The sequence below is a fragment of the Oreochromis aureus genome, linkage group 16, assembly GCF_013358895.1.
Source record: "Oreochromis aureus strain Israel breed Guangdong linkage group 16, ZZ_aureus, whole genome shotgun sequence".
Classification (NCBI taxonomy): domain Eukaryota; kingdom Metazoa; phylum Chordata; class Actinopteri; order Cichliformes; family Cichlidae; genus Oreochromis; species Oreochromis aureus.
Window position 1 is genome coordinate 16,943,701 of NC_052957.1, and position 15,184 is coordinate 16,958,884.

At 39.4% G+C, this 15,184-nt stretch overlaps 3 protein-coding genes across 3 annotated transcripts; all 3 read left to right on the forward strand.

Moving 5' to 3' along the window:
• The first annotated feature begins 739 nt into the window (after window positions 1-739).
• hoxd12a (homeobox D12a) lies at window positions 740-3,250 on the forward strand. Its single transcript, XM_031743057.2, has 2 exons — window positions 740-1,283; window positions 1,746-3,250. The coding sequence occupies exons 1-2, from the start codon at window positions 740-742 to the stop codon at window positions 1,982-1,984; spliced, it is 783 nt and encodes a 260-aa protein (XP_031598917.1). The 3' UTR covers window positions 1,985-3,250.
• Window positions 3,251-6,888: 3,638 nt separating this feature from the next.
• hoxd11a (homeobox D11a) lies at window positions 6,889-10,924 on the forward strand. The gene is made up of 2 exons (XM_031743300.2): window positions 6,889-7,589; window positions 8,212-10,924. Exons 1-2 carry the CDS (start codon window positions 6,989-6,991, stop codon window positions 8,445-8,447), a joined length of 837 nt encoding a protein of 278 aa, XP_031599160.1. The 5' UTR covers window positions 6,889-6,988; the 3' UTR covers window positions 8,448-10,924.
• A 997-nt stretch (window positions 10,925-11,921) lies between these two features.
• hoxd10a (homeobox D10a) lies at window positions 11,922-14,696 on the forward strand. Its single transcript, XM_031743301.2, has 2 exons — window positions 11,922-13,135; window positions 13,935-14,696. Exons 1-2 carry the CDS (start codon window positions 12,388-12,390, stop codon window positions 14,207-14,209), a joined length of 1,023 nt encoding a protein of 340 aa, XP_031599161.1. The 5' UTR covers window positions 11,922-12,387; the 3' UTR covers window positions 14,210-14,696.
• The last annotated feature ends 488 nt before the right edge of the window (window positions 14,697-15,184 follow it).

The following is a 15,184-nucleotide window of genomic DNA, read 5'->3' on the forward strand; positions in this document are numbered from 1 at the left end:
GTCCGTGTATCCTGATATAGTGGCATTGTGTATAAATACAGCACGCCAGGAATTCGTATTTCTTGTATGCACAATTTAAGGTTTTTGCGTGTAATTTCAATGAAAGGGTAGTTAGAATTATGGTCAGGGTTACTGGGCCTTTCATTGTGTCACATGAAAGGCAAAACGCAAAGTTAGTGGCGTGTTAATGGCGTGCTACATCACTATCTATCTATCTATCTATCTATCTATCTATCTATCTATCTATCTATCTATCTATCTATCTATCTATCTATCTATCTATCTATCTATCTATCTATCTATCTATCTATCTATCTATCTATCTATCTTGCATTTCAGTGCTTCCATGTGCACATGTAGGCTACTGTATGAGTCAGCCCACACAGTCAACTTGTTATCCTTGATATCTGCTTCACGGTGGCATCCCAAGTGCTCATGTTCTGTTCAGCAGCCGCTCGTGGCACTGAAATCATCGTGTAAAATCATATTTCTAAGTTTTTTTTTTTCTGAGTAATTGCAAAGATTAAATGGTTGGTTGGAACCATTTCATTGCCCACCCGCCCAATACCAAAACATTTCCTCAAGGAGTATTTTGCTTTGCTGTATTGGAAGCAAGGGTGGGGGCGGAACAACATAGTTTACATATCACGTGACACTGTATTAACAAATCAACAATTACCTTCCCTTTATTCTTCAGGAGTTGCTAAAAGGCTTGCAAGAAGCGTTTGAGGAAAGCTCCATGGAAATGTGTGAGCGGAATCCTTTAAATCCCGGCTATGTTGGTTCTCTGTTAAATTTTGCTCCCCCTGAGTCGTTGTATTTCTCCAACTTGCGCGGTAATGGAGCCCATATACCCGGGCTGCATCAGCTCCCTTACAATAGGAGAGAGGTGTGCACGCTCCCGTGGACTTCCTCAAGTTCGTGCGCGTCTGGGCCAGCGGCACCACCACAGAGCCGCGCCTTTGGAGGCTACTGTCCGCCGTTTTTGTCCAATTCTTTAAACACAAACTCCTCGAGCGGCCACGTCAAGACGCATTTGGAGGAGTCTCCTCGATGCTTTCAGGACACAAGCCAAAAGACAGAGGAGTCTGGCAGGCAAGATGAAGTTTATGCCGGGGATCACGGCGTCCGTTACTCAGATCTGGACACCCGGTCTCACGGTTCTGCGGCACAGCTTGATCCGGATTCAGGAGGTCCACTGAACGTGAGCGGCCCCAAACAGGAGGAGAATCCCATTCACACGTTATCCAGTAACCCATGCTCCAGGACGACTTTTGCTCAAGGTTAAGTAGTTACATAATTCTTTAGGCCAGATTCCTTATTTTATCAGCAGTGCTTGCTATTTTACTATAAAACCACAAATATGCAACAATATGGGCATGATCTATGCTTCTGTGTGGCCACTGTGTCGTTATGTGGTTATAACTAATCTCCTATAACGTTATTACTACAGGAATGTGTACATGTGGCTATTATTATTTTTTTGGTTCCATGTATACTATTTAAAATGTCCCATAATAACCTTGCAGAGTCCTTTGTATGTGTGAGTCATTCTAATTTCAGGTCTTTTTTCTATAAGCGCAGCAGATGTGGCTTCTTTTTCTTATGATCTTAATAAAATATGTAAGACGTTAGCCACGCTATAAGCAGCGCCTTTGGGACCACTTATTTCCCTTCACCTTATTTAACTGTGGCTGAAGGTGCTGTTAAAGTTTAAATCTTGTTTGCGCCTCTACTCCCTTCAGGTGCCCCGTGGTGCTCGTCGCAAGTGAAAACAAGAAAAAAGAGAAAGCCCTACTCGAAGCCGCAACTAGCTGAACTTGAGAATGAATTTATGATGAACGAGTTCATTAACAGACAGAAACGCAAGGAGCTGTCAGACAGACTTGACCTGAGCGACCAGCAGGTGAAAATCTGGTTTCAGAATCGGAGGATGAAGAAGAAACGACTGATGATGCGCGAGCAAGCTTTCTCTGCATACTGATGACCTTTGGACTTGATCCTGAGCATCGCATCAATAATGTAACGTTCTGCGTCCGCACTCATCTTAGAAATTACTCCGTGTTGCTAAATTGATTCCTCCAGTTGTGCTGTGGCAGCAAAAGGAATCACTGACTGGAATAAATTCCGATGTTTTGCTTTTCTTTTCTCGAATGAATGAATCTCGACATTTATCAGCTGCACAGGTGGGAAATGTGGGTGGACGGAATTGGTGGGCCGGGTTTCGCGTCTATAGTCGCGTCTATCGTTAGGTTTGGGCGACTAAAGCACTTTGGTGAAGGTCATGGAAATACATTCGTTTTAGTTTAATGTAAATGTGCAGCTTCTGTTACGTTATATATCATACTTTTATCAAAAGGTTCCAGCATATTTGAAGTATAGTCTAATAAATACAAAAATAATAATAATAAATTTGCATTGGTGACTGAGACTGAGTAGAATTTTACGCATGCTGGGTCACTTTTGGCTGTAAGATTTTCCAAATGCGCCGTAGGCCACAGCTTCCAAACTGGCCTTAGCCGGCGGATGATAATCAGTCTATAAGCCCACTTGTTTCTCATCCAGCGCAAATATGAAACCAGCTTAAACGGAAATGTGGAGCCAATTGTTTTTGTGTCTTTTGTATGACGGCCTTTGCATGTAGTGCAGCCTTATTGTAGAAGGCAACAGTCAAGTTCACGTTTACGATGTGTAAAACATGAGCAACAGTCAACACTGCAAAATATATCTCATGATTGCATGCCCTTCCCCAAATTGCTGTTATTTAATCAAATGTCTGAATTACCCCCTTTTTTGTGTAAATCTGTTTAAAGAAGTAATGCGAAACTACTTTTCGCAGCGTATTTGGCGCTAGGAGGTGTTTACGTTTGAAGCCCGCAAAAAAGAAAAAGAAAAGAAAAAAAAAGTTTGTGGATGTGAAACAGTCTGATGGTGTCAAAACGCATAATATCTGTTGTAAATTAAATGTGTATCTTTTTTTTGTTGCTAGACCTCTGTATTGTCACAAAAAACGCGCATATACTGTGTGATCTCAAGGTCGCATCAAAGTCACTGTAAAGCAGAAGATTTACATTTTTTTTTTAAATAAATACGCAGTTAAAGTTTATTCCAAGCTGGATTTGACTTATTTAATAGCAATTTCAGAACGCATGGTGTTGGTAAGTATAATATGAAATTATACAAGCTTTTCTTTTTCTTTCTTTCTTTTTTTTTTTTAAATCAAGGTAAATTGGTTTTGTACTGTGGATGCACCTGGGGATGAATGCATTTGTAAATAAAGATCCTTTAAAAAAGACTTGTGACCAAGTCATTTTGCATCATGATAGATATTTCATATTTTTAGGAATGATATTGGAAAGAAAATGTAACTAAAGACTTCACGCTTGTGCCATTCACCCTTATTCATATAGCTTCGCTCCAGAGCTGATATTTAGCGTATAACCGAGCACTGATCTGCACCTCTTCCACGCAGCGTCACATAGATTTTAAAACTAAAGTCAGCCTCGTTTGTTTAGGAAATCTCAAAGCCTGCAGAGGTAAAAGAACCATGAGAGGGCTGCCTTATGCGAGCGTAAGCTTTCTCTAAAAATAAATTGTATCTCTATAAAATGCCTGTAGCATGGAGGAATATTTTTCTTTTATATTTGCACCTTTAACAGGCTATTATCTCTCTGCTCTCCAGCACTCACTTTAAATTGAAACCCCTCCATTCTACATTTGGCTTTGGCATTTTATATGCGTAATTCCTCTGCACAGTGGATAACCCAGCAGCATTTCTCACCCACAAGAAAATCTCTGCATGCCAGTTGGAGGTTATTGCGGCTGTAACTAAATGAAATGGATGTAAATCAATATCTCAGCGATATCATGTGAACTTTTTGCACCAGACAAGTCCATCCGTGCTCATTAGTGGTGTATGTGATTTGGCCAAATCTAGCTCTGTCACTGTTTTCATACACCAAAACTCTTCGCTGGTGTTTCCACGGCGGACCTGCAGGTCACAAGTGGTCAGGGTAATTTTAAACGAAGAGAGACCGCGACTCTGGAGGAACGGCCAGCCATCAGCAGAGCAGCACACGCGACATTACGGGAGAGTGAATCTATAAATGGTTCCCCTCGTTACATCATTATCACGTCATCATCACCGCATCACTGCAACTATTATGTTTCTGTTAAACTGCAGTCATAAGTTCAAGGAAGTCTGAATAACATTTTAGAGCTATAGTAATTTGTAATGAAACATAAAGATTTTTTCCCTCTCCTTACAGAGTTTCTGGGACTTTGGCATACTTTCAAACCACGCGGGTTTGCTATTCATTCTTTTTGCCCTCACTGTTTTGCGGGCCTGTTGTGTGGTGCTTAGAAGCTTAACAGCCAGTTCCCCTTCCACAGAGTATTTCGGACGCCTGCAGTGGGTTTTCTGTGCGTCCCAGACATTGTTTGCTGCTTTATTGGTTTACTGCCTGACTGCGTCACATAGCTATGGCTCCTTTTAGATAGTGGGGGTGCCAAAAACAAAGTTAAGGTCAAGTTAGTAGACTGTGGGTTTCTATTTCTCACAATATCAGAAAAAAGTCTTATGGAAGTTAGTTTTCGTGTGTCTATTTCAGCAATTATGTTTCAAGTGGAACCTTTTGTTTTGCTTAATGTCACACGAAACAAGCTGGACAACACGACGTTTAACCTTTCTGTAAATGCTTGGAACTTCAAAGCATCTCGTCTGCAGCCTGATTTGATATCTGAAATTTTAAGCTTAATACAGTCTTACACATTGTAACCTTTCCATGTAAATCCATGCATGAATTTCAAAGTTAAAACCTATAGAACTCGATATGACACAACACTTGCAGAATATAACCGCTAATGATAATAATACTAGCGATAGAAACACCAGAAGGATATTTTAAGATGTCTCACAGCAAACAAATAATAGAAGACGGCCAAAAAAGACACACAAAACAGCAAATTATGGCAACAACTCGTCTTAACTTAAAGTAAGCTATTAGTCTCATACCGCTATTAACATTTCGTTGCAATTTTTTAAAATTAACTAATTAAGTTATTTATTCACGTGATAGTTACATAGATACAGATGTTTTGCCCTCCTAACGCTGTGGGATGGAAGTAGTTTACTTTGGAACATTTTGGCCTAATTTTGGAAAATATCTTCTAACTGGCTAAAAAGGGTTTATTATGAAATGTAGTTAGGTTGGAAACAGAACGGGACCAACGAGCTTGACTTTACCCTCAATTATATTAAAGTTGTCTTTAAGCGAACACCACATTATGTTTGAAGCCCGCCAATCGATTAATCTTTAAAAACAATATAAGCCCACAGAGAAATATAAACTACATTTTTCCTGCTTTTTCCAACAGCTTGAAGTATATCTATCTATCTATCTATCTATCTATCTATCTATCTATCTATCTATCTATCTATCTATCTATCTATCTATCTATATATATATATATATATATATATATATATATATATATATATATATATATATGTACATATTTATTTTACCTAGCCCATGCAGTGCCTGATGTAGTATCACAACTACAAAAAAAAAAACTACATTAAGTGCTGGATTCATTTAAAATAATAATAATTTTAAAAAAAAAACGCTATAGGTAATAAGTTAAAAATATAGAAAGAGATGAAACAATCATTTTTTAAATACTTACATAGACAATAAATGATTGGAGGAAACTTCATTTATATGAGAGATCCGTTCATCAGTGGTATAAGTTCGTTTTCTCCACCAAGAAGGAGGAAAACACTGCAAGCATGGCTGCCCACGGGCAGTAAAATGATTTGGCTGCAGGCTTGTTGGTGAAAAAGGCTTGGTGGACATCAACTGCACCACAGACGGTCAAAGTCAGTTGTTTTGGACTTGGCAATGCTGGATGTGCTTGCCGATTCGTGCTTGCGCTTGACTTATGTTTCTGTGGAAACCAAAATCAACATTTCTGTGTTTACAGTAACGTTCCATGGGGTTGTTTACTTGTCTGTTTTCAAGTGCATCCATCTGTACTTAATATTGGGTTTTTTTTAAAAAAAATCTACAGGACCATTTAATGGGCAGATATTTCTAATCAGCAAGTCTTAAAAACGGACTCTGCTATGTAACTGGGGTGTAATATATACAATAATCTATTGCAGCCCAGTCCTGTCGTGGTCTTTTATTTCTTTGTGAAGCCTCCGCTTTTTGTCACCATGCTGAAGGCCAAGAAGCTTGTCAGTGAAACTGAATTCAAATGATTTCCTTCTGGCGTTTCTGTATGTATTTAACTCTACTCAAACCACCATGGTGCACAGTGATTATGCGCAATGAGCCTTAAATGTATTTGCATAAAATCTGACTTGGTGAATCACATATAATTCGACAGGCTTCTTCTTCGTCTTTTTCTTTTTTCACGCAGCGCGAGTAGGTACGGTAGCCTTGTTGCCATGCCATTTAAGCTTTGCATTGAGGTTAACGTTAATATTTCCGCTTAACTAACTGTTGCCACAAACATATAACGCCTCCTCAAAATTTACTGACGCCATCACTGCGTATGACCGTCATTACACATCATTACAAGATGAGGATGATGTTGCAGCAAGGCTTTTAATTAAATATTCCAGCGATGGTTCACATATTTCTTTTTTTTTTTTTTTTCGTGAGCTATAGGGCAAGAAGGCTGGAGAGGAGTTGCCTCTGCAGCCAGAGAGCCAATGGAGTCTCTTGCATGCGCTCACATGAGTTTTTCCGGACAGTTTTTAATGACTGATATTGATGTATGGTAATTTCTTAGCTGGATCACATGACACAATTACCTCAAGAATCGATCAAGATGTATTGCAGGTCTGCCTACGTTTCCGATTTTTTCTCCCTGGCGGGGTCTTTCCACACGCCTGTGGTGCTATAGATGGACAAAGTTTAACACAGCAAAGCTGCCAATTCTTTTCCTCTGTTGCAGAGAGGAAAACTGAAGAGGAGATATGACGGAATATGATGATCGCAGCTGTGCGTCAAATATGTTTTTACCGAGCTGCACTTATTACGTTTCGTCGCCCGATTTTACATCAGTCTCCTCCTTTCTACCCCAGACGACTTCGTGTCAGATTAATTTCCCCTATTCTTCCAATATAGCTCAAGTCCAACCTGTTCGAGAAGTCGCTTTCAGGGATTACGGACTGGACCATCCCAAATGGCACTACAGGGGCAATTACGCGTCTTACTACTCAACGGACGAGATAATGCACCGGGACTTAATCCAGTCCTCCAGCAGCAGGGCGGATGTGATATTCAAAAACGAGTCCTTGTATGGCCACCACGGAGGGACAGGCTCGCCTTGCAATTTCTTTACCAGCGTGGGTCGAAATGGGGTTCTTCCCCAGGGCTTCGACCAGTTTTTTGACACTCCTAACTTGGACAAGCCCAACGCGGAGCTCCCCAAACAAAAGACAGACTCTAACGTTCCGGGTGATGCTGCGAATAACAATCAGGCTTTGACCAAAGTAGAGCAACACAAAGCTGATCAGACCGGGAACGTCGACGAGGACTCTTCCTCCAACTGTGGCGACAAGATCAACCAGCAAAGTAAGTCAGTAAGGATATACTCCTATGTGTGTTAGACATAAGATGAACAGTCCAGACTTTAGAGGGTCTGGACTGCGCCATTTCCATCGTGCAGGGTTATGTGCTTCTTTATAAGCATGCAAAAGCTTTTATATCCCAATAAGATTTACTTTACGGTTGTAAAGGTATTTACAATGGGAAACCGTTAAGTAACCATACTCAGAGGCCTCCTTGTGTCCAATAATAATACCTTGTTGCCAGGTTTGATTTGTTTTGATAGGACATAGGAAATTTTTTGTGACTCTATATTTTATACTTTAGTGCTGTGCAGATATAGAAACACAGTGAGGAAATGCAGACTGGGATGTAGTTGAAAGTAACCAAACACCAACATGTAGATGATCATTTGCGCAATATTGACTAATTTTCATGGGAATACCTGTGTTGGTTATTTCAGTCTACGCTCATGTGTGTGTGAGTGTGTGTGTGAGAGTGTGTGTGTGTGAATGAGGAAGTTTTTTTTTTTTTTCAGAAATAAAGAAATAAATCTATCAATCTGCTCTCTTTGCTATATTTCAAATTTGGGAATTTTGGCGTTTGATGTAAAATCTGGGAAAACTCTTTTTTATTTCGTCTTCCACAGGTTCATCAACCAAGTCCAGGAAGAAGAGGTGTCCCTACTCCAAATACCAAATTCGAGAACTTGAACGAGAGTTTTTCTTCAATGTGTACATTAACAAAGAGAAGCGGCTCCAGCTGTCCAGGATGTTAAACCTGACAGATCGGCAAGTGAAGATTTGGTTTCAGAACAGAAGAATGAAAGAGAAAAAGCTAAACCGCGACCGTCTACAGTATTTCACTGGGAATCCTTTGTTCTGATACCTGGCATATCACACACAGACACACACTCACACGGGGGGAAAAAAATCGCAAACACTTTTCCAAGTGGCTTCGTTGTCAGCTGTGATTAACAGTTGATTTCACAAAAATCTGGCTTTAAAAAAATTAAGTTGCCAATATTTTTTATTATTAATATTTTTGCACCAACTCTTGCATTTAACCTGTTTATTTGTATTCTCATATTTTCGCGTTATCGGTAGCAGAAATTTCCGCAAATTGCGAGCTGTGCTTTGAAATAATTTATATTAAATATATGTAGGCTTTCTTCTTCTCTGAATGTATATTTGTAAGGCGCATGCAATGCAAATTGTGGTGTGAATAAAAGTACGAAAATAAATATGCTGTCACGAAACCGATCACATGGAGTCAACGAAGTTTTGCAAAAAACAAAACAAAACAAAACAACACACAAAAAAAATCTTTACATCGGGAAAGATTTCTGAATAATTTAGGCGCTTGCAGTACTGTATGGTCCCGTTATTTCCTTTGCTTTGAAACACTTGATTGTTTACTAAACCTTGAACCGTCTAGACACTATAATAAAAGTAGCTGTAAATGTCTAAATAGGGGGCTATTGGACTTTGGCGTCCCAACCCCCAGACCACATGAGGACTGATTCTCCTTCCTGTCTTAAAATACTTTAACTCCAGGCTAGAAATGCTTAGAGAATTTCTGCGCATCGTTTCCATATTTAGCTCATGCTGGCATATTGGGGCACTTGCAACTAAAGAAATGGAAGACAATGGGAAATATTCTAACCAGGGCGGTCTTCTAGAAGGATACGTATGTTTTTTTTTTCATGTTTCTCTCCTTTTGCAGTATTATAAATTGGATATATGTTTCTTTGATGGCTCTGAATCTGCGAAGAAGATAGAAGCGCAAAGTGAGCTTATAGCATGAAATTTGTAAGCTCTTCCTTATGTAGGTGAAGCATTCCATCTTTGTGTAGCTTCACCATACACGAACCATCAAGCTGCCTCTGCAAAAAGTGAAAAAAATTTGAATGCCATAAAAATATAAGGTGCTGTATATCCTTCTCTCCCTTTTTTTGTAACCAGTAGGGGGGACGAACTAAATAAATGCACCAATTTCGGACAAAACAGCCGCTTTATTGATAATTCATTTGTTAAAAGATATGCTATCGCTCATTTATGCAACAAAAATTACTCCCATTTTTTTAGTGTCAGAAAAAGAAAACCTCTATAGAGTGATTTTTGCTAATTTAGTACCACCTGGATTACATTTACCGTTTTCTTCCCCAAAAGGATATTAGAAAACTGAGGTTTCATTAAGCATTTAGAAGGGTGCTCAGCTTGTCCTGCAGTGCAATTGCATTACCAACTGTGAGGGGCGTTTCACTTTAATTCTCAGTGTAGCCACAAGAGGGCACTCTCATTTTTTACAGCCATGCAGTCAATTTAACATCAACCCCACATGAAAGCCTGTCAGTGAGGGAATAATCAGTTCAGCAAGCTGTTTGTTTACATTTCTATTTTAATTATTACTTCTTCCAGTCCACTAAATTCAGCAGGGTTTGCATGTTGTTGTTTTTTTTATTTAAAGACTCATTCCCTCCAAAGTGTTTCATCCTCTTTTTTAATGAACTGATAAAGAACACCCAGAAACACAGCCTTGAGTTTCCTTAAAGAAAACAAGAACACAGTTAATCAGAGAGCGCATTACGTCTGTACTAACTGCTTCTCTGAAGGTATGAAATTCCTCACGAGAGTCTTGAAAACAGCAAACACAATTTCAAATAATTTTCATGCGTATCGAAATAACACCAGGAATATAATTCTGTTCCGTTTCTTTGTTTGTGATCCGCATCATAAAGGCTTAGACCTTTACCTGAGGGCCGCATGAGCCTGAAGGCCAGTAATATCTCATGTTTATGCTAAAAGGAGCTGTGAATATTGACCCACATTTGCTATATATGTATTTCCGTTCAAATATATATATATATGTAACATATATATGTAACGTTTGTTTCTTTTATTTTCATTGTCAAATTCTCATCTATTTGAGTCTAGTTATTTACTTTACAAACAGGTACAGGTACTCCGAATAAAGACCGAGTATTGTCGCAGTTTTTAAGCTTTCTTGTTTTGCTTGTAACTAAAATCAGCCAGTAATTTTTTTTCTTGTTTTTAGATTTTTTTTCTTTGTTTTTTAATTTTACGCGCTCTACTCCAAGGTTTTAAATACAAGTGAATCTCTTGTTATTTTCTTTAAATTATCACTGTTAATATTTCCACTGTTAACAAGACTAATAATGTCAGCAATGATGTCAACGATCGTACGCATCCTTCGGACCATTTGACTTAAAAATATATTTTGGATCAATGTGATGTATGAATTGTTGATTTTGCCTGAAGAGCATACTGGCTTCCAAATGAGTTTTTTTTTTTCATTGTATGTTAAAATGTTATCTTTGCAACATTATTGGAAACATGATAATTAAAAAAGAGAAAATATGTATATATACGTGTTATCATTTGCCTCATTTGACTGTAAAGCTTTATTTAAATAGCTATAACTGCTGAATGTTTTTTTTTTTTACAATCCCGTTTGCATAACACACGTGTTTGTTTACAGCCAACTATAAATATCGAAGAGCCTTAAAGACAGCCGAACGGACGTTACACATCTTCTCTTACACACTGTATAATTATTTAAAGCTTGTGCCATTACTATGAAACACAAAAAGTATTCCCAGTATTACACTTTTTTGTAAAGGCCGTTAGAGTCAGTGGCAATTACTGGCATGACCTCTGATTTGTGATCATGAATAATTTCGTGGACAGTGTTTTTTTCCTCTCTAGTTTAACAGGCAGGACACGTTTGCCTTCCTTAAAAGCGAAAACACTGAGGTGTTTAGAGAATACTGTGACTGTGAGCACAGCCACGGTGTGTGAAGTATGTAATAACGACTGGGAAAGCTATAACGTTGACCTTCACGTTTTTACCAGTCTGTGAGTTAAATTTGTTAAAGGTGTGTGTCCACGTTTCACATCATCTTATGGATCTTCTGGGTATTTTAAAAGCTGATATCTTTTAGGAAACGGGGAAATCGTTTCCTCTTTAATGGAGAGATTCTGTGCCCCTTAATTAAAAACAAATCATCAACAATAAGCCTTTCATAAATTGGGAAATCATAATGAAAAAAGACCAAAAATTAAATAGACGAAAAGAGAAAGCGTTACATTTATACTTAGTTTATTCTTTTGTTACAGTTTTAATAAAGATATAATTGAGATATATGCTGCATATGTTTAAAAATATATGCAGGGAAAGCACTCTTAGTGGTTACAGCGGGTGACGTGTGAAGGGTTAAATAAAAAGTCTTGCATTATAATCAGCAGAGCTGCTACATTTTTTCCAAATAGTCTGCAGTTGTCGCCTATGCGCCATGCGGGCACCCCCACCCCCCTCCCCACACACCTACCCACACGCACACCTACACACACACTCTCGGGAATGTCTTCCACACAAAGAGACACGCATATGCTTCAGGTTGGTGCACGGATAAACACTTAAACACTTCACAGCGCGTCTGTCTTTATAAATCTGAGACTCGACTGAAGGCGAGCAGTTTTTGTTGGGATTCAAATTGTCCTTTCGACGCATTTCTTTCAATTTCACGAATAAGTCTCCAAGTCCCGCGATGCCCGGTGGAAACGTGCGCGACTCTCTGCAAAAACCAATTTCAAGTCCGTGTTGTAGGTGTCGCTGTTGACCACGTCTGCATCCGCAGTGCGAGTGTGTGCAGAGAGAGGAGGCTGCGTCTCAAGGCCATTTTCAAATCTCATTGGTGGGCTTGTCATGTGGTTGGGAGGCATCCTGACTTACAGATTGTTTTTCCTAGATATGTCAGCTTACAAAGGACATCTCTCTCCTCCTAAGAACTTAAATTCAAAAAATGTCCTTCCCCAGTAGCTCTCCTGTGGCAAATACATTTTTAGTGGACTCTTTAATTGGTGCTTGCAGGACGGACAGCTTTTACTCCAACAGCAACATGTACATGCCGTCTGGCTCAGAAATGGGAACTTACGGAATGCAAACCTGTGGACTCCTGCCGTCTTTCGGCAAAAGAGGGGAGGTCAACCACCAAAATATGGGCATGAACGTCCACTCGTACATACCTCAAATAGATAACTGGACTGATCCGAGCAGACCCTGCAGAATAGAGCCGCCCAATCAGATGTCAAACTGTACATTTTCACAGAGCATAAAGGAAGAGAGTAACTGCTGCATGTACTCCGATAAGAGAGTACAAAAAGTCAACTCTTCAGAAGTCCCCGCATATTCTAACGTTATTCCTGAGTCGTGTCCGGTCGATGGTCCCGAGATCCCGGTTCCCGGCTATTTCAGACTGAGCCAAACTTATGCGAACGGGAAGCATCAGGAAAACTACTGCCATGAACCACCGAGTCCAAACGCGACACTGATGCAGCTCAGCCGGGTCACCCCGAAACCGCAGCCCTCCTCGGCTCCTTCTAATTTCTCGGAGGTGGATAAAAAAATTGAGGACGCTTCGCAAAACCCGGAAACCGCAAGAACGCCGGTCCCCGTAGAAAGCCCGGATCCCAAGTCCGGCTCGGAGGAGAAAAACTGCTCAGTGGAAGCGCCTGTGTCCAGTCCTGAGCTGCTACAGAAGGAAGGGAAAGGTGGGTTGGCTGTAATGAAAGCTTTTATCTCGTGGCGCGGTGCTGAGAAGGCTCCAGCATCATAAAACCAAGTATAAAACACAAACAACCCTAAAGTCGTAATGTTTAATGAGAGTGTTTCTCAGGTTGCACTGATAGGCAACAGAGAATGGTTTTACCATGCAGCATGAAGCCTATGTCCCCCTGTTCTTTGGATATTTAAAGTATATACATTTTTTTTTTATATAATCTTGTGTTATGTGAACATATTGCAGTTTTCGTAAATTGAAACGTTAAATCAAGCTCCACTGATTAATTCTACCATCTGTTTGGCAAATGTGTGAACTTTTAAGTTTTAGAAAAAGATAAAAAAAAAATGATGATGAGAAATCTCACCCTAACCCCAATCCAGTTTTGACAATTTGCAAAATTAGTCAAATATGTCAAATTGCTTATGAAATCACTAATATTAGTGGTTTAGTAAAAATCTTACACGATTCATATTATTCACCATTTAAATCAGGTTTTACTGAAAAAAAAGATCAGGCCAGATACACACGTATTCCTCGTGTGCGGGTTGATCATTTGGGGTTTCATTTCATTTTTGTTTTATTAGCGATGGCATGTGAGTGACTAATAACAACCCATGCATTTTATTTATTCAGGGAAATGTTGTGCGTTATTTCCCAGAGGTGAAATCCAAAGCAACTGATGAGCTTTTTGTTCGAGAGGACGCTCAGTGCGTCGCTAAAAGAATTGAAAAAAAAAAAAAAAAAAAAAAAAAATTAAACTCTGATCTCTCTGATTTGAATCCCTGCAGACTGCAAGAGTGACACTCTCACAAACAACTGGCTGACAGCAAAAAGTGGGAGAAAGAAAAGGTGCCCCTACACAAAGCACCAAACCCTGGAGCTGGAGAAAGAGTTTCTCTTCAATATGTACCTGACCCGAGAGCGCCGCCTAGAGATCAGCAGGAGCGTTAACCTGACCGACAGGCAGGTCAAGATCTGGTTTCAGAACCGCAGGATGAAGCTGAAGAAAATGAACAGGGAAAACCGCATCCGTGAACTGACCTCAAATCTCACCTTTTCGTGAGGCTGCATGTGTTAGCTGTCTTTTCTCCTCCTCGTCCTTCACATATTAGTTTGATGCTTCGCTGGCATTGGACATTTATCTCAAAATCAACAAAACTGTGACTGTATTTGCCAATCTTAGTATTTTTTTATTTGTATTATTATTATTATTATTGTTATTATTTTGCGTGGCGTCCTGTATTTGTTTTGTTTCATCACAGGGTAACACTTTGTGGTCTTAAATTATTGGAGGGTGCTTCTCTTCTGCTAAAAAGACATGGGTATCCAGCCGAGCTGTGGAAAGGGTTACTCTATTTCAGTCATGAAAGCACATTTATTGTCGTATTGTGCAACATTTGTTTAAGAGTAAGTGCAAGCCGTGTGCTCGATAGTGAAATGTTTCTATGGGCTTTAAAGTGATGGAAAAAATACAGAACAAAACAATGTCAATCTGTGAATTTATTGCATGTTTGTGGCATGTATCTTGCAATAAATATATTGTCAAAGGATCTTGTTTTAGATTTGTCCGTGCTACACGGTCTCTGCTCGGCAAATAGCATGCTTCAGTTTTTAGCAGCACTGTGAGTATCCGAAATTAATTTGCACTGACGCAAGCATTGTTTTCCTTAAAAAAACAGTCCCATTCCGAGCAGGAAAAGGCAAGAAAAAGAACAATTTCCTCCAAGCTTGTTGCACATAACAGCAGGCAAAACAGTGTGAATGCGTCCCTCATTTGTGTTTCCAGTTTCGCCAAACGTTTGTAATTATGCCGCAACTTCATCTGAAGACGAGCCGAAATAGTTTGTTTGTAGACTTCCAACACTTTTAATCTAATCTTCTTAAATTCAGAAAATATATTCTCGCGCTCATTTACGCGTAGGCTACTCGAGGAAGGCTAATTTAGGCTAAAAATGACTTAAAAATAAAATCTAAGCAAAATTAGTATGAAAAACAAGATAGAATTCCTTTAACGTCTTGGATGCAAAAGAAAAAGCTC

Coding starts and splice junctions, on each gene's coding strand:
- hoxd12a (XM_031743057.2), top strand. CDS start 740: ATGGAAATGTGTGAGCGGAATCCTTTAAATCCCGGCTATGTTGGTTCT. Junction 1,284..1,745: donor CAGGACGACTTTTGCTCAAG/GTTAAGTAGTTA, acceptor TACTCCCTTCAG/GTGCCCCGTGGTGCTCGTCG.
- hoxd11a (XM_031743300.2), top strand. CDS start 6,989: ATGACGGAATATGATGATCGCAGCTGTGCGTCAAATATGTTTTTACCG. Junction 7,590..8,211: donor CGACAAGATCAACCAGCAAA/GTAAGTCAGTAA, acceptor CGTCTTCCACAG/GTTCATCAACCAAGTCCAGG.
- hoxd10a (XM_031743301.2), top strand. CDS start 12,388: ATGTCCTTCCCCAGTAGCTCTCCTGTGGCAAATACATTTTTAGTGGAC. Junction 13,136..13,934: donor GCTACAGAAGGAAGGGAAAG/GTGGGTTGGCTG, acceptor GAATCCCTGCAG/ACTGCAAGAGTGACACTCTC.